Consider the following 18,729-nt stretch of genomic DNA (forward strand, 5'->3'; position numbering starts at 1 on the left):
CCATCTGTCTACTCGACATTTCCACCTGAGTCAAATATGAAATTAATCACAGCTCAAATAAACACTCCTTCTATTAATACATCCCCCTCAGGGAATGTCTCTAGAATCCCTTGATCCAAAGTCTTTATCCCTCTGGAATCTTTCTCCTTGCCTTTCCAATGACCACTACTACCTTGCTCATGTCTTCACTACTTCCTGCCTGGACAACTGTCAAAACCTCCCTGGAGGGACTTCCCTGGTTGGTCAAGTTGGTCAGGAGTTCGCTTTCCCGTGCAGGGGGTGGGGTGTGATTCTGGTTGGGAAGCTAAGACCCCCACATGCCTTGTGGCCAAAAGAACCAAAACATAAAAACAGAAGCAATATTGTAACACATTCAGTAAAGACTTTGGAAGTGATCCACATTTAAAAAAAAAAAAAAAAAAAGAAGCCTCCTGGGTCTGTCTGCTGCTTGAGAGCTTACCCAAATGCAACCCAGAGTGATGCATAACACTACCAGAATTCCAATAACACTACCAGACTGAGCTTTCTATAATAAAACCCAGTTATGTCATTTCTGGGTTAAAGATCAGAATTTCAATGGTGCCTTACAGCTTTAAGAAGAAAATCCCCAAAGCAAAGCACATACAGTTGTTGCATACTTCTCTAACTTCATCTTTTGTCATCACTCCACTAAACTAGTCATCTTAAATGGTTCTGATTTCATACTCTTAGCAGGTAAAAAAAAAAGAGCATGCACCCACCATTTTAAAATATATTAAAAATATATTTGCCAAACGAAAATCTTCGCAGGATGAGAAAAATGAACCAAGTGGGAATGTTCATCTTTTCTCTGAGAATCCCAGTGATTACTTTGTGAACCTCACCATTAACTCCCACTGCCTTATAACTTCAGTCTCGTTGTATACTTGCAGGTCCCTGCATCGGTGTCTATTGGCACTGTGCTTTTATATAAACTACAGTTCTCTCTGTCGAGAACAGTCAATTCATCCACCTGGCCACTGTCCTTATTCTTTCCTTTCCGTTTTTCTTCCCTCAATCCCTGCACCCAATTCTACCTAGCTACCTCCTTTGTATTCGGTAAACCCCAACTTAAGTGTCACTAGTATTCTTGCCTTGAGAACCCCATGAACAGTAAGAAAAGGCAAAAAGATAGGACACTGAAAGATGAACTCCCCAGGTTGGTGCATGCGCAATATGCCATTGGAGATCAAGGGAGAAACAACTTCAGAAAGAATGAAAAGACAGAGCCAAAGCAAAAACAACACCCAGTTGTGGATGTCACTGGTGATGTAACGTCCGATGCTGTAAAGAGCAATATTGCATAGGACCCTGGAATCATGAATCAAAGCAAATTGGAAGTGGTCAAACAGGAGATGACAAGAGTGAATGTCGACATTCTAGGGTCAGCGAAATAAAATGGACTGGAATGGGTGAATTTAACTCAGATGACCATTATATCTACTACTGTGGGCAGGAATCCCTTAGAAGAAATGGAGTAGCCATCATAGTCAACAAAGAGTCTGAAATGCAGTACTTGGGTGTAATCTCAAAAACAACAGAATGATCTCTGTTTGTTTCCAAGGCAAACCATTCCATACCGCAGTATTCCAAGTTTATACCCCGACTAGTAAAGCTGAAGAAGCTGAAGTTGAATGGTTCTATGACCTACAAGACCTTCTAGAACTAACACCCCAAAAAGATGTCCTTTTCATTATAGGGGACTGGAATGCAAAAGTAGGAAGTCAAGAGCTACCTGCAGTAAGAGGCAAATTTGGCCTTGGAGTATGGAATGAAGCAGGGCAAAGGCTAATAAAATTTTGCCAAGAGAATGCACTGGTCATAGCAAACACCCTCTTCCAACAACACAAGAGAAGACTCTACAGATGACATCACCAGACGGTCAATACCGAAATCAGACTAATTAAATTCTTTGCAGCCAAAGATGGAGAAGATCTATACAGTCAGCAAAAATAAGACCAGGAGCTGACTGTGGCTCAGATCATGAATTCCTTATTGCCAAATTCAGACTGAAATTGAAGAAAGTAGGCAAAACCACAAGGCCATTCAGGTATGACCTAAATAAAATCCCTTATGATTATACAGTGGAAGTGACAAATAGATTCAAGGGATCAGATCTGATAGACAGAGTGCCTGAAGAACTATGGACAGAAGTTTGTGACACTGTACAGGAGGCAGGGATCAAGACCATCCTCAAGAAAAAGAAATGCAGAAAGGCAAAATGGCTGTCTGAGGAGGCCTCACATATAGCTGAGAAAAGAAGAGAAGTGAAAGGCAAAGGGGAAAAGGAAAGATATATCCATTTGAATGCAGAGTTCCAAAGAATAGCAAGGAGAGATAAGAAAGCCTTCCTCACTGATCAATGCAAAGAAATAGAGGAAAACAATAGAATGGGAAAGACTAGAGATCTCTTCAAGAGAATTAGAGATGCCAAGGGAACATTTCATGCAAAGATGGACTCAATAAAGGACAGAAATGGTATGAACCTAACAGAAGCAGAAGATATTACGAAGAGGTGGCAAGAATACAAAGAACTATGCAAAAAAGATCTTCATGACTCAGATAATCATGATGGTGTGATCACTCATCTAGAGCCAGACATCCTGGATTGCAAAGTCAGGTGGGCCTTAGGAAGCATCACTACAAACAAAGCTAGTGGAGGTGATGGAATTTCAGTTGAGCTATTTCAAATCCTAAAAGATGATGCTGTGAAAGTGCCACACTCAATATGCCAGCAAATCTGAAAAACTCAGCAGTGGCCACAGGACTGGAAAAGGTCAGTTTTCACTCCAATCCCAAAGAAATGCAAGGCCAAAAATGCTCAAACTACCGCACAATTGCACTCATCTCACATGCTAGTAAAGTAATGCTAAAAATTCTCCAAGTCAGGCTTCAACAGTACATGAACCAAGAACTTCCAGATGTTCAAGTTGGATTTAGAAAAGGCAGAGGAACCAGAGATCAAATTGCCAACATCCCTTGAATCATCGAAAAAGCAAGATAGTTCCAGAAAAACATCTACTTCTGCTTTATTGACTATGCCAAAGTCTGATTGTGTGGATCACAATAAACTAGAAAACTCTTAAAGAGATGGGAATACCAGACCACCTGACCTGCCTCTTGAGAAATCTATATGCAGGTCAGGAAGCAAAAGTTAGAACTGGACATGGAACAACAGACTGGTTCCAAATCGGGAAAGGAATACGTCAAGGCTGTATATTGTCACCCTGCTTATTTAGAGTACATCAGAGTACATCATGAGAAACACTGGGCTGGAGGAAGCACAAGCTGGAATCAAGATTGCTGGGAGAAATATCAACAACCTCAGATATACAGATGATACCACCCTTATGGCAGAAAGCGAAAAACTAAAGAGCCTCTTGATGAAAGTGAAAGAGGAGAGTGAAAAAGTTAGCTTAAAATTCAACATTCAGAAAACTAAGACCATGGCATCTGGTCCCATCACTTCAGGGCAAATAGATGGGGAAACAATGGAAACAGTGAGACTTTATTTTGGGGGGGCTCCAAAATCACTGCAGATTTTGACTGTAGCCATGCAATTAAAAGACGCTTGCTCCTCGGAAGAAAAGTTATGACCAACCTAAAACAGCATACTGAAAAGCAGAGACATTACTTTGCCAACAAAGGTCTGTCCAGTCAAAGCTATGGTTCTCCCAGTAGTCATGTATGGATGTGAGAGTTGGACTATAAAAAAAGCTGAGTGCCGAAGAATTGATGCTTTTGAACTGTGGTTGGAGAAGACGCTTGAGAGTCCCTTGGACTGCAAGGAGATCCAACCAGTCCATCCTAAAGGAAATCAGTCCTGAATATTCATTGGAAGGACTGATGCTGAAGCTGAAACTCCAATACTTTAGCATCTGATGCGAAGAACTGATTCACTGAAAAGACCCTGATGCTGGGAAAGATTGAAGGCAGGAGAAGGGAACGACAGAGGATGAGATGGTTGGATGGCATCACTGACTCGATGGACATGAGTTTCAGTAAACTCCGGGAGTTGGTGATGGACAGGGAGGCCTTGCATGCTGCAGTCTATGCGGTTGCAAAGAGTCGGACACGACTGAGCGACTGAACTGAAGTGTCACCAACACTGAAAGTATTCCCTGACCTCCTCATCTACCACTCATATGGGAAGGGACTTCAAGTAACTGTATCAAAGAGGACTGACAGAGACAGTAAAAAGAATGTCAGGAGATCACTACTTGGGGAAAGAAGCATTTGGCGTTTTGAAGCAAGTTAGTAAGTCTGCCCGGGATGTGGTGCAGCTGTATTCTTTGGTCTGCCTCTATGACAAAGACGCAAATGATCAACAAACAAGGTGACCGTCTACCACTGCTCTTTCTTTTCCAAACCAGGTCCTCCTCACTATTCTCACCTTTTAGGTGTCCTCATCATCTCTATGCCTATAGATCTCTCCAATCTATTCTACAGAATGATCGGAATCCCTCAGTGGTTCCCCATAACTACACGAAATTCAATTTTCTAAGAAGTGACACTCCAGGCTCCCTCCAAGACCTGGCTCCAACCTACCATTCCAGTCTTCTCTGCTGCTGCTGCTAAGTCGCTTCAGTCGTGTCCGACTCTGTGCGACCCCATAGACGGCAGCCCACCAGGCTCCCCCATCCCTAGGATTCTCCAGGCAAGAACACTGGAATGGGTTGCCATTTCCCTCTCCAATGCGTGAAAGTAAAAAATGAAAGTGAAGTCGCTCAGTCGAGTCCGACTCTTCACGACCCCATGGACTACAGCCTACCAGGCTCCTCCATCCATGGGATCTCCCAGGCAAGAGTACTGGAGCGGGGTGCCATGGCCTTCTCCCCAGTCTTCTCTACCACTGCTTAAATAACTTGAACCAAAAACACATAACTCATTTCTCCAGAACACGTTTCACACTGCATCTTTCTGTCACCTCACCACATTTTTGCTCAGATGTCTCCTCCACCTAGAAGCCCTCCCATGCAACCATCTCCTGTGTGATGCTGGGATCCCATTTATCTTTCAAGGTCTAGGCTCACCCCCACCTTCTGCTTGACTCACTCCCTGATATCCACAGTTGAAATACAACCTTGAATTTTATTGCTTTTCATAGTTTAGAGATCATGGATACATTTTATCCTTACAGCAGCTCTGTTTCTGCTGCTTTTACAAACTCCGCGCAAGTGTCCTGCTAAGAACATTATGGCCAATGATAGAATTAGGGATTCAAACGTAGGTCTTCAGCCTCCAAATACCCTTATTATACATCATACTACAGATGCTACTCACCTGGAGCCTGACATCCTGGAGTGTGAAGTCAAGTGGGCCTTAGGAGGCATTATTACAAAAAAGCAGGTGGCAGCAATGGAATTCTTGCTGAGCTATTTCAAATCCGAAAAGATGATGCTGTGAAAATGCTGCACTCAAAATGTCAGCAAATCTGGAAAACTCAGCAGTGGCCACAGAACTGGAAAAGGTGAGTTTTCATTCCAATCCCCAGGAAGGGGGATTCTTTGGTAATGCCAAAGAATGTTCAAACTACCATACAATTGCACTCATTTCACATGCTAGCAAGGTTATGCTCAAAATCCTTTAAGATATGCTTCAGCAGTACCCCCAAGAACTCTGAGATGTACCAGCTGGGTTTAGAAAAGGCAGAGGAACCAGAGATCAAATTGCCAACAATCATTGGATCATGGAAAAAGCAAGGGAATTCCAGAAAAAAATCCGTCCACTTCTGCTTCATTGACTACACTAAAGCCTTTCACTATGTAGATCACAAAAAACTCTGGAAAATTCTTAAGAGATGGGAATACCAGACCACCTTACCTGCCTCCTGGGAAACCTGTGTGTGGGTCAAGAAGCAACAGTTAGAACAAGACATGGAACAACAGACTGGTTCCAAATTGGGAAAGGAGTACAACAAGGCTGTATATTGTCACTCTACCTATTTAACTTACATGCAGAGTACATCATGTCAAATGCCAGGCTAGATGAATCCCAAGTTGGAATCAAGATTGCTGGGAGAAATATCAACAAACTCAGACATGCAGATGATACCATTCTAGTGGCAGAAAGTGAAAAGGAACTAAAGAGCCTCTTGATGAGGATGAAAAAGAGGAGAGTGAAAAAGCTGGCTTGAAACTCAATATTCAAAAAACTAACATCATGGCATCTGGTCCCATCACTTCTTGGCAAATAGAAGGCGACAAAGTGGAAGCAGTGACAGATTTTATTTTCTTGGGCTCCAAAATCACTGTGGACAGTGACTGTAGCCATGAAATTAAGACTTCCTTGGAAGGAAAGCTATGACAAACTTAGTGTGTGCTAAGTCACTTCAACATGTCCAACTTTTTGCAACCCTATGGACGGTAGCCTGCCAGGCTCCTTGGTCCATGGGATTCTCCAGGCAAGAATACTGGAGTGGGCTGCCATGCCCTTCTGCAGGGCACCTTTCTGATCCAGGGAATGAACCCGTGTCTCTTTATGACTCCTGCACTGGCAGGCGGGTTCTTTGCCACTAGTACCACAAACCTAAACAGCGTATTAAAAAGCAGAGACATCCCTTTGCCAACAAAGGTCTGTATAGTCAAAGCTGTGGTTTTTCCATAGTAGTCACGTACGGATGTGAGAGTTGGACTATAAAGAAGGCTGAGTGCTGAAGATTTGATGTTTTCAAACTGTGGTGCTGGAGAAGACGTGAGAGTTCCTTGGAGATCAAACCAGCCAATGCTAAAGGAAACCAATCCTGAATATTCATTGGAAGGATTGAGGCTTAAGCTCATGCTCCAATACTTTGGCCATGTGATGGGAGGAGCTGACTCTCTGGAAAAGACCTTGATGCTGGGAAAGACAGAATGCAAAGGAGAAGTGTGTGGCAGAGGATAAGATAATTAGATAGCATCAACAACTTAATGGACATGAATTTGGGCAAACTCTGGGAGATAGAAGAGGATAAGGAAGCCTGGTGTGCTGTAGTCCATGGGGTTGGAAAGAGTCAAGACATGACTGGGCGACTGAACAACAAGAGATGCAACCCTTGAAAATCTCTATCTTCAGTGCTCCCACAGCGCTTTATAATTCCAATAGCATATGATCCCAGTTCCACTTTATGTTATAGTTGGTGTATGTTTGGTGCAGGAAGGAACTTCATCTTTTTGTTCATCTCAATATCCCCCAAGGTACCTATCATGCTCTTTACATATATCAGATGATCAATGATCATTGAATTTACACTTTCCTTTATGTCAAGTTTCAAAACACTATAGTCAGTATCTAGAAGCAGAACAGGGTGGAGACTAGGAGTGTGGGCTCTCCCTAGGCAAATTACTCAGCGCCACTGTGCCATTGTCTACTTATATGTAACATGGAAATGAGTATGCCTTCCTCACACAGTTGTGAGGATTAAATGAAGTAATGGACTTAACAATGGAGAAGGGGATGGCAACCCACTCCAGTATTCTTGCCTGAGAATCCAACGGACAGAGGAGTCTGGTGGGCTACAGTCCATGGGGTCACAAAGAGTCGGACACGACTAAGCAACTAAGCACACACACTTAACAAACCAGGGCCTGGCACAACTCAACACATACCAGCTGCTATTAATATTACATAGTCCATTTTATGTCCTCCATATGGTACCTCAAGAGTGAAAATGACTAATTCAAAAAAATAATTCCTTCAAATCAAGAGGAATCTACTTAAATTAAGAATGTGTAAATTAAGATCACAAGGGATAGTATTCAATCAATTTCATCAAGCTCTCCTTGGAATCTTTTTTTTTTAATAGTCCAGTACATAAAATGTCCAGTTATCTTGGAAATTAATTTACGCTGAATAACTCAATCGGTATTATGTGAAATAACGAGGTATTTAACATTAAAGAGTGTAAAAATAAGGTAAGTGTGAGAGGAAATGTCTATATTTATTTCTTCCCCCTTAGTCTTGCAGTGACTAACATTTTTCCTTACCTAAGTATTATCAGGTGCTAGTCAAAGGCTTTAACAATTAGAAGTGTTTGACTCTTCACCCTGAATGCAAAGAGCAAGCAGGGAATAAAGTCACCAACTGGTTTTAAAGGTCTGTACAAAGCATACACTCAATCTTCAAGGAATAAGAGCTTTTCCAGTCAAATGAATGCATACAAAGGCATTTGCAGACAGTGTGGAGTATGCTGGAGCAAACCCCAGAGTGGCTGCCCTGTCTGATCTTGACAAGGCCTGCAGGCACCACACCTGAGTGAGTTACACTGACTCTCAGTACAAACACGTTAAGCAAGCTGAAAAGCCTTCCTATGCAACCAGTTATTCCTCTCACTGGGTCTCAGTTGCAATAAGAGGATCAGTGAAGGAATTTCCATGACTCCCTTCGGATCTAAGCTCCAGGATTCTAACATCCCTCCTGTGGGGCACTAAGTCCAGGCAGAGAAGTGTCGCTGTGAACAACTGCAAAGGCCAATCCAAAGCGAAATTCTGGGCGCCGCTAAAGTCAGGAGCCATCAGATTGGTTTGGAGGAGTTAAACCCGGAGCCAGGGCAGTTACAGAAAAATGACTGGGACTTCCCTGGTGGTCCAGTGGCTAAGATCCTGTGCTCTCAACACAGGAGGCTCCCGATGGGATGGATCCCTGCTCAGAGAACTAGATTCCACACGCCACAACTAGGAGTTCGCCTGCCGCATCTAAGACACGGCGCAGACAAATATATAAACTTTTTTTTTTTTAAGAAAAAATAAATAAAGAAACATCATCCAGGTTGGGAGGAGCCGGCACGTAGAAACCTTTGACCAAGACTTGAGTTCTGAAACTGCTCTTCTCACCGGTCAGGGCTATTGACCCGGGGAACACTCATAACTCACAGACAAGGGCTCTGATCCTGGCTGAGTCAAGGTTTCAGGTTACCGTCCCAAATCGAACAAGTTAAAGCAAGCAGGGTCACAGTCTTTCAAACAACTTAGAAACGGATCCTCTCTCTGATCTCCTGTTGGGACACCCCTGGCCCTCTTCCCATCCCACTCCAATCTGTCCAAGAAGGGCGGAGCTGCAGCGGTGGCCGGATGAGGTTCGAGTCCAGAGTTCGAATCATCCAGCCCAAGCCGGGCCTGGTTGAGCCCGGGAATTGCTCCCTCTGGAGGCCCCAGCCGCGCCACGCAAAGGGGGCCCCGACTCGGGAGAATTAGGTTCTGCGCCCACCTTGGTGCTGGGGTCCGGGTCGGAGCAACAGCTGAGGGCAGCCTCGTCGGTGAGGCCGCCGGACGCGGACTGTGGTTCTGCCATGGCCGCACTGCTGTATCACGCACGACGGTCCCGGGGAATGCAAGAGGTACCCACACTCCGCCGACTTAGAAGCGCTCTTCACCAGCGCCGGCGCGACTGCGCCCCGGGGCGGGCGCCGCTGACTTCCAGCCAATCGCTTGCTGGAAAGGAAGTTGGCTTTCTGCTGATAGGGTCCCAGTTCCTCCGCCCACAGCGCTCTACGCCCAAGACTACAATTCCCAAGGTGCTTTGCGTATGATGGAGGCCTGCGTGTGGATTTAAAAAAAAAAAAAAAACCAAACCCAAATCGGCCAGAAAAAATTGCGGTTTCTCTCTGTCGCTTGATGACTTAATTTCGTTTCTATTTAAGGATTATTAAAGTTCAGTAATCACCCATACCTCAAGGCTGCCACGTGTAGGAGATAGGAATCTGATGAAAAGAGAATTGGGAGCTATAATTTTTAAATTATAAGGACCCAAAACTATTTTCTCAGTTTAAACAGCAGAAGATAATTAAAGCAACTCTGACTTAGTGAAAAACCTAGGTTTCGAGTTTTGGCTCCACTACTTATTAGCTCCAGAAACTTGGAATAATTACTGACGCTTCTCTGAGCTTCCTTGATGGATTTTGGTGAGGATCAAATAAGATTTAAGTTACGGTTTCACTACTTATCTAAATGTCCATGACTTTCGTCGTCTTTTATGTTAATTTTGCTAAGGCATGTATTTTAATTATGTTCATTGGACGACTTAGTCATCACTGTGTTTTGATGACTGGCACAAAATAGATTGTCGATAAATACTTCATGTTGTTAAGACTAAATGACCATGACCAGTGTAAAAATAATTTAGAAAAGGACTTTATGTTAATAAATGAATGAGGCATGAGATTTGACAAGAGTTTCTAAGTGAAGAGCAGGGTCTTTCTAAATTAGCAAGAAGATAGATGAATGTCAGGAATTTGGATTGCAGAGAGTTGGGCAAAATAGAAACTAACTCATCAAATCAAACAAGCAGGGAGGCACCTGGTACCATGCACCTGGCCACCACCAAGATGTCTCCGTCTCTCATCCCAGCTTCATTTTGTTCCACATACCTGCTCCGCTAGTCTAGAAACCTGGAACTCTCAGTCTCTCACCAGAGAGAGAGGGAACCTCTTCCCTGAATTCTGATTTTGATAAAATCCAGAGAGGAGCCTATGATTGGCCTAGGCTAGGACCTGTACTTACTCCTAGGGTCAGGGCACTGTGACTGACTGCCTGGGTTAGAACCACCAGGTTGGAGTTGGGGGGTGAAGCAGTTCTCCCAACAGAAAGAGATGCTGCTCATATAGGAAGAAAAGTGTGAAAGTGTTAGTTGCTCAGTCATGTCTTCTCTCTGCAGCCCCATAGAGTGTAGCCCGCCAGGCTCCTCTGTCCATGGAATTCTCCAGGCAAGAATAATGAAGTGGGTAGCCATTCCCTTCTCCAGAGGATTGTCCCAAGTCAGGGATTAAACCCAGGTCTCACACATTGCAGCCAGATTCTTTATCATCCTGTGCAAACTGAAGCATAGATGCCCACTGCAAAAAGAGGGGCAGGATAAGCATTTCAAAATAAATTTTGTGCACACCTTGTAAGGTAAAGGAACTAGAGGAGGTAAGGTTCGGAGAAAGGAGACCGACACCCTGCAGGAACAGCTCACCTTTAATGAGGCGAGAATGGGCAGCAGGCAGACCAGTGAAGAAAAGAGTAGGTCTATATAGAAAACATATATATGCAGAGATACACTGTTTTGAGGGGGTGTGTTTTTCCTCAAGATTATTTTGATTAGTTAGCTTTCAACAACCGGGGCAAGGAATTCCTGAGACCGGCCCGAAGACTGGGATCAGCTCGGAGCTGAACGTCATCAATCTTAATGTTCACTCCTTTCTTCAGGGAAGAAAGTTCTTTATTCTGTATAGAATGGTGGGGAGGACCTGGAGGGGAGTTTTAACTCCAGGCTATTCTGAGCAGTGTAGCTTTCCTTCATTCCAGACCCTAAGGAATATATAAAAAGAGAAAGAGAGATGGGCGTTGTCAATGTTCAGGGCTTTTTCGTGCTGGTAAATGAGGGTTGGGGGTTTGTGGTCTGGGAAGAAGGCAGTCTAAGGCCCACAGTGTTGATTTTCTATTCTAGCTGCCAAGGTCTCGAGCAGAAGAACAGTCTTGACTTGATCTTGAGAAATGGCTCAGATTCAGTCCTGGAGGATTCCCTTGAAAAGATTAAACAAACAAGGTCCAAATGTGAATAGGAGGATAATGAATGTGAATGGTCCAAGAAGGGGCAAAACCGAAGGCATCCAGCTCCAATCTGTAGACCATGACTGCCAGGAGTTGCTTAATCTCTGGCGGAGTTGAGAGGCTTGATCTGTAAGGTTTTTTGCAGCTTCCTGGACAATACCTGACTAGATGGCATAGAAGCAGCAGGATTGGTCCAGAAAAAGGCACCAACCTCCCTTTTCTGCAGTTAGTAGATCTAATCCCATTCTATTTTGTAACACTACAGCTGCCAAGGAATTGAGATGATTTTGGATAGTTATTAGACCTTGGGCTATTTCCTGGAGGCTCTCCGATCGGTCTTTAGACAGTGCATGGTAGCTTTGGATGGAGGTGGTTAGGCCGGCAGTTCCTGTTCCAATTCCAGCCGCTATTCCTAGTCCCACTAAGAGGGGAATGAAATGAATGGCTCGTTCCATTCATTTGTGAATGAGAGGAATGGGTAGGGGTTGATCATTGGGGGCTATAAAAATGTTTGGACTGGAGTATACCAGGGAGGTTCCAGTCCAATTAGTAGGTAAATAGAGGTATGTAGACTCCCCACACAAGAAAAACAGGCCTGGTATCACAATACAACAACTGAAGTCGATGGCGAAGAGGAGTCGAGGGGTGGGGGTTTGATCGTTCGTTCAAGAACAGTCAGGGACCCCACTAAGGTGGCCCCAACGATGGGAGAAGTGGAGGAATATGCTGAGGGAAACCATCCTGTAAAGGTTAAAGAAACATTATATATAATTTTTCCAGTGGCAAAGAGTAAAGTGGAGGTATGATTATGCATGGATTTAGGGATTATGCCCACGGGTTGGTCATATGAGCTATTTTGGGAATTTCTAGATATGCAAAAAGGAGCTGGTCATAATAGTGTTACTCTCTGGGTGATAGGGCCTTTCCATTGTAGGAGGGAAGGTCAGTGAGTAAAGATTCTAAGAGTTTGTTCGAATTTCGGATTTGATCATTAGTGTAAAGATATTTAAGATTTGAGACGTATAAAGGCTCTGCACAGTATGAGTGGTGTAGGGATATGTTACCAGTGGTCCAGTCAAGGATGGATGTGGGGAGGGCTGAATCTCCCAGAGGAGTGGTATGTAGACATATCCAGCAGTCTTTAGCCAATTGTGGGTTAGAAGCATTGAGGAGAGTATGGGTTAAATTAAGGGTCTGGAATAGATAGCTGAGTTGAGGATTTTGAAAGAGTTCTTGGGTCAGAGGAAAGAGAGAAGATAAAAAGAAGATGTCAAGCAACATTTGAGGAAGTGAATATAAGATAGGCTACTGTGGAGAATTGGATTTTGAAAGGGTAAAAGTTATAAAAGGTTCCCTGCAGCCACAGGGTGAAGATGTAATCTTCAATGTGTTTGAACGTGAATCCTTGAGAACTCACGACCCAGATATGTGCCAGGAGTTGTTCCAGAAATAATTGTAGCCATGAAACCGACAGGTTCATCCATCGTCAGTTGGGGCCAGTGGAAGCCGGGAGAACTTCAGAGTTGTAGGGCCTCTGTGAGAAACTTGATAAGTATTAGTCTGATAAGCATTCTCATCATTGGGCTGCATAACCTTTTTTAGTCGAGTAATGTGCACCCAAGGGGTGATTTCTTTTAATTTTGCAGCAGTAGGGGTCAGCAGAATTACCATGTAGGGTCCTGGCCATTTTGGGGTTAGATCTGAGTGGGACTGAACTGTCACATAGACTTTGTCTCCTATTTGGAAGGCTGGGTACGGGAGATTGGGATGTGGTCGAAGGAACAGGTTATCCATATGTTGTCAAAGGGCATCTCGTATCTGGGCAGGTAAGGGAAAAGGAAGGTGGGATGGTAGTTTGGGACCGTCATGGCAGTGGGGGAGTCCTAAAGGTACTATGGGCCTCCAACACTTGGCCTTGGATGGACTGATATTTAGAGGTTTTTTTGGTGAGGCCTGGACCTTTAAGAGGGCTAAAGGAAGGAGTTTAGTCCAGTCTTGCTGAACTTTGATTGTTAATTTGATCAGAGTTTCTTTTAGGGCTTGGTTGGCTCTCTCAACCTTACTGGAGGACTGGGGGTGATAAGGAATGTGAAACCTCCCAGGAACTTGAAGGGTTCATGAAATAAATATTTTGGGTGATTTGGGATGTGAACTCGGGCCTGTTGTCAGACTGGAGGGAGGAGGGCATTCCAAACCCAGGGAGAATTTCAGTAAGAATAAGGTGAGTAACCATAGGGGCTTGTTTGTTAGTAGTTGGGAAAGCTTCAATCCATCCAGAAGATGTATCTGCGAAGACTAGGAGGAATTTAATCCTTTCTACGGGTGGCATGTGGGTGAAATCTACTTGCCAGTCTTGTGCGGGAAGATGCCCGCGAATTTGGTGGGTGGGGAAAGCAGGGGGGCAAATGTTAGAATTAGGGTCTGTCTGCTGACAAGTGATACAAGTTTGGGTCAGATTATTTAAATAAGTCACATTGTCTTTAGTCAGCTCAATAGAATCCTGAAGGATAGTCTTAAGCACTTTTGCAGAGGGGTGCAAGAGGGAATGTAAATATGAAAGTAATGTGAGGATGTTAGACTCATCAATTTAGGCTATAGTAAAGACAGGACTAACAAAGGTGGCCTACCACTTTGCTTCATGATCTCCTATATTGTTATAAAAGGAGGTAGGGCCATGTCGAAATCCCATATAATTGACAGCTTTGGAAGCAATTTGTGCCTTGGAGAGCAAGACTCTGTAGCCCCAGTTGCCTGGGGCATTTAATATGTCACATGTGGACTAGGCAGTTATGGTGAGAGGAACTACATTACAATAAATCGTCTACATATTGAAGTAAGGTAGCAGAACCTAGGTCTAAAGTTTGTAAGTCTCTTCGAAGGGCTGGATCAAAAAAATGAGGGCTATCTCTAAACCCTTGTGGCAAAATAGTCCAAGTTAATTGTTGAGACTGGTATGTGTCTGGGTCCACCCAGGTAAAGGCAAATAGGGGCTGTGAGGAGTGGTGAAGAGGTACAGTAAAGAAAGCATCTTTGAGGTCTAATACCGTGGAATAGAGTGTTTCAGGGGGAATATGTGAGAGAAAGGTGTAGGAATTAGTGACCATGGGGTGTACAGGTATTATGGCCTCATTGATCCTGCAAAGATCTTGGACTAGATGCCAGGAGCAGGGTCCCTTTTTGACTGCCAGTATGGGGGTATTCTGGAGTGAAGAGATAGGCCGCAAAAGGCCGGCTTTGGGCAGTTGGGAGATTATTGGTTTAAGTCCTTGTTGGGATTCTGTGGTCAGGGTATCTTGAGTTTGAGTTATGACCTGAGAGGTATTCTTAAGAAAAACCTGTATGGGGAATGGTGTTGAGCTACTGATGGGGCTTCGGTGTCCCAAACCCGAGGATTTATCAGGGGAAGATCAGGGGGCAGGTTTTGGGAGTGAGGGCTGGCCAAGGGTTTGGGTGCCATTTGGATGCGAAGAATTGATGTGGGATCTAAGAATGGGAGGTTTATAGAAGTTTGCAGCTTAGCGAGACGATCACGTCCCATTAATGCCATTGGGCATTGGGGAACTACTATAAAATAAAGTGTTGTTTTGCCAAAAGAACAAAGGAGAGGGGGCTGTTATTTGGGGATGAAAAGGGATCTTTTCATGAGACCCTTTTGATGGCCACTTCTGAAGGTTGGAGAGAGCCTTGAAAGGAGGTTAAAAGTGAAAAGGCCGCTCCAGTGTCTATTATGAACGAATCTTCGTGTCCGGCCACTGTGCCAATTACCTGAAGCTCCGAGTCCGTCCATATGGGGTGTACTTGGGGTCTGGAGCTTGGGCTCTGTCACTGGAATAATTCAGGCACAATTGGATTGTCTCTCACCTCATCTGAGGAACCATGGTCTGGGGTGCCAGGGCCCCCCAGAGTCTGGTTCCCGGCCCATTGTTGTTGGGCCTGAGGTGGACCCCGAGATTTGGTAGGTAGTACCTGAGGATAATCCATTTTCCAGTGGCCCCATTGTTTGCAAGTGGGGCAGGGTTTGGTGGGTGGCTGGGGGTTTGGGCAGGACTTAGCCCAGTGTCCCGTTTGGTTACATCTGAAGCAGGGGTCTAGAGGGTTAGGTCCCATACGGGTGGGCTGAGGTTGATGGGCCAAAGGGATTGAATTTTTTTCTTGGTTAGCTGCAGCGAATAAAGCATATTTGGCCTTTCTTTCATTTTCTTTTTCCTTTTTCGCTTTTTCCTCCCTATTATTGAAAACGTTAAAGGCTATTTCTAGGAGATCTTGCTGAGGAGTTTCGGGGCCCTTTTCTAACTGAGGTAGTTTTCAGTGAATATCAGGGGCTAACTTATGAACTGGACGTGTAAGTATAGGAGTCCAGCGGGTGTGAAAATATCTAGGTTACTGTATTTCTGGACTGTCTCAGTAAGCCGTGAAAGAAAAAGGGCAGGGTTTTCATCCTTTTTTTGAGTCACTTCTCTAATCTTATCATAGTTAACATGAATGTGGGAGTTTTTAACATTCCTTTTAGTAAACAGGTGATCATATGATGTAGGTACCAGATGCCGGCATTGCCGGCTTGATATGTCCACCATGGCTCAGATAAAAGAACTGTATCATCAGCCACTGGATTAGTCCTATGTTGGTTATGGAATTGATCAGCATGAGTTTGGGCTTCCTGCCATATCTGATCCTTTTCATCGGGGGTTAACGTGGCATTTAGGATGTAATAAAGATCATTCTGGACAGGGAGGCCTGGCATGCTGCGATTTATGGGGTCTCAAAGAGTCAGACATGACTGAGCAACTGAACTGAACTAAAAGGTCATTCCAGGTTAAGTGATGTGCTTGTGTAAGGCAGAGGAATTCCTTCCTATATCTAGTAGGATTTTCTGAAAAAGATTCCAATTTTTCTTCAATTTGGCTCATATCAGAAATTGAGAAAGGCACATGAATCCGTGTAGGGCCCTCCGGTCCCACTACCTCTCTGAGAGGAAACATGTGTTTGCTTCGGGACCTGATCAATGGAGGGGGAGTGGAAATCTCTTTTGGGGTTTTGGGGGTCATTGCTTCCTGATTTGGAGGACGAAGGGCTAGAGTGTGAGGTCTCGTTTCTGGAAGCCTCACATCTGGGACGGTAGGAAGGAGGCTCACCTGCCGGGTCGAAATCAGGAGCTGAGGGTTTAGGGGGCCTTTTAAGGTCTTTTAGATTTGGATTCTTTTGTAGTGGAGGAGGAGGGAAAACAGAGGAGAATTTGATAGGAAGAACAGTCCTTGCAGAGAGAAGGGCAGTTTCTAAGTTCCCAGAAGTCTTGAATATAGGGGACCTCTGACCATTTGCCATTCTGTTTGAGGAAGTTAGTGAGATCTGATAAAATATTAAAATCGAAAATCCCAAACTCAGGCCAGCGGTTTTGGTTATTCAATTTGTATTGAGGCCAAATTTGAGTACAAAGTGACTTGAGTTTATGAACCTTGAGATTGGTCAAGAGTAGAGGTTTGAGGTTTTGTTTTATGCAGGCCAAGAGAGAGTCCCTCGGGATAGATTGGCTTGACCCCATAGCAAATGGCTAATGACTGTCTGGTCTAGAGAAAAGGTCATCACCTAATTCTTCGACCAGGCAAAGGGAGAGAGAGACTCTGAAGGAGGGAGGTGCGTCCCCCAGGTCCCTCCCCAGAGGGCCTTTTGGCCGGAGGGTTCCCCGGGAACCCTGAAAGGAGGATAGTCTATGGCGCCCTAGAGTACCATCCGAGCTTACCTGGGCTACTGGGTCAGGTGCGAATTCGTGGTGGATGGAGGGATGTTGAATGGCAAAAGGCCTCTGTCCTGGAGTTGGTCAGTCTCTCAAAAAAGACAGTGTAGAGGAAAGAGGAAGAGAGAGAGAGAGAGAGAGAGAGAGGCCAATAGTCCCCGGGGTACGTGGAAAACCAATAAAGCCTTTACACAGGGCTTGTACGGCTCACGAAGGCACAGGGCGTCCTCTCGAGGAAGTCTTGAAAGCCCAGGTGGGAAAGTGAGCTCGGCAGGCTTCCACGCTTCCAAGAGCTGGCCGTGGAGAGTGAGAATAAGAAGGAACCTCAACCTCCCTGGTTTCAGCACCAAAAATGTAAGATAAAGGAACCAGGGAAGGCAAGGTTCAGAGAAGGCAGGAGACCGACACTGCAGGAACAGATCACCTTTAATGAGGCGAGAAGGGGCAGCAGGCAGACTGAACTGCTGCGCTAGGTCAGGAAAAGGGTAGGTGTATATAGAAAACATATATATGTGGAGATGCACTGTTTTGAGGGGCTGTGTTTTTCCTCAAGATTATTTTGATTAGTTAGCTTTCAACAACTGGGGCAAGGACTTCTTGAAACGGCCGGAGACTGGGATCTGCTGGGAGCTGAACATCATCAATCTTAATGTTCATTCCTTTCTTCGGGGGAGAAAGTTCTTTATTCTGTATAGAATGGTGGGGAGGACCTGGAGGGGAGTTTTAACTCCAGGCTATTCTGAGCCGTGTAGCTTTCCTTCACACCTGGTGCTAACTTACTGGGGAATATTGAGTCAAAACTCATTGTACTAGAATTACAGTACTTAGACATGCTAAACCCAGGGATTGAGGTATTACACTGCATTACCAGTAAATTTTTGCATAGGAAATCCAGATGAAATAAATTTGTCTGAAATATTTTATTGAAAAGACATTCTGAACTGTTTTTCCTCTAACCCCTCTGGTGAATTTCCCAGAATATGTGAGAGATAAACCGTGTAAATGGATAGGAAGACCCAATATCGTGAAATGCTTTTTCCTTTATAAATTAATACAGTAATGTAATGCAATTCCAATTAAAACCCTGATAGGTTTTTCAATGAATTGAATAAGCCAATTGTAGATTCTAATTTTAGAGTCCCAAATAGACAAGACACACTTGAAGAATAAATAAGGGGAGCATCCTAGTAACCTAGTGGTTAGGGTCAGGGAACTGAGATTTCCCAAGCCATTTGGCCAGCCCAAAAAAAAAAAAAAAGTAAGGAAACCTACCTATCTAGATAACAAGAGTTTAAATCTATAGTAAGGGACTTGCCTGGTGATCCAGTGGTTAAGAATCCACCTTCCAATGCAGGGACACAAGTTTGATCCCTGTTCAAGGAACTGAAAAGCCGCATGCCATGGGGCAACTAAGCCCACACGTCACAACTGCTGAGCCCAGGAGCTCTGGAGCCTGCACACCACAACTAGAGG

General features: G+C 44.4%; 1 protein-coding gene across 1 annotated transcript in view; it reads right to left on the bottom strand.

Moving 5' to 3' along the window:
• The window catches only part of GLO1 (glyoxalase I), a 33,767-nt gene extending 24,381 nt beyond the window's left edge, over positions 1-9,386 (bottom strand). The window contains exon 1 of the mRNA XM_043907359.1: positions 9,202-9,386. Coding sequence (XP_043763294.1) covers positions 9,202-9,285 — 84 coding nt within the window. The 5' untranslated portion in view covers positions 9,286-9,386. The remainder of the gene's footprint in view (positions 1-9,201) is intronic.
• Positions 9,387-18,729: the final 9,343 nt, after the last annotated feature.

This window comes from Cervus elaphus, chromosome 7 (assembly GCF_910594005.1).
Source record: "Cervus elaphus chromosome 7, mCerEla1.1, whole genome shotgun sequence".
NCBI classification, from domain to species: domain Eukaryota; kingdom Metazoa; phylum Chordata; class Mammalia; order Artiodactyla; family Cervidae; genus Cervus; species Cervus elaphus.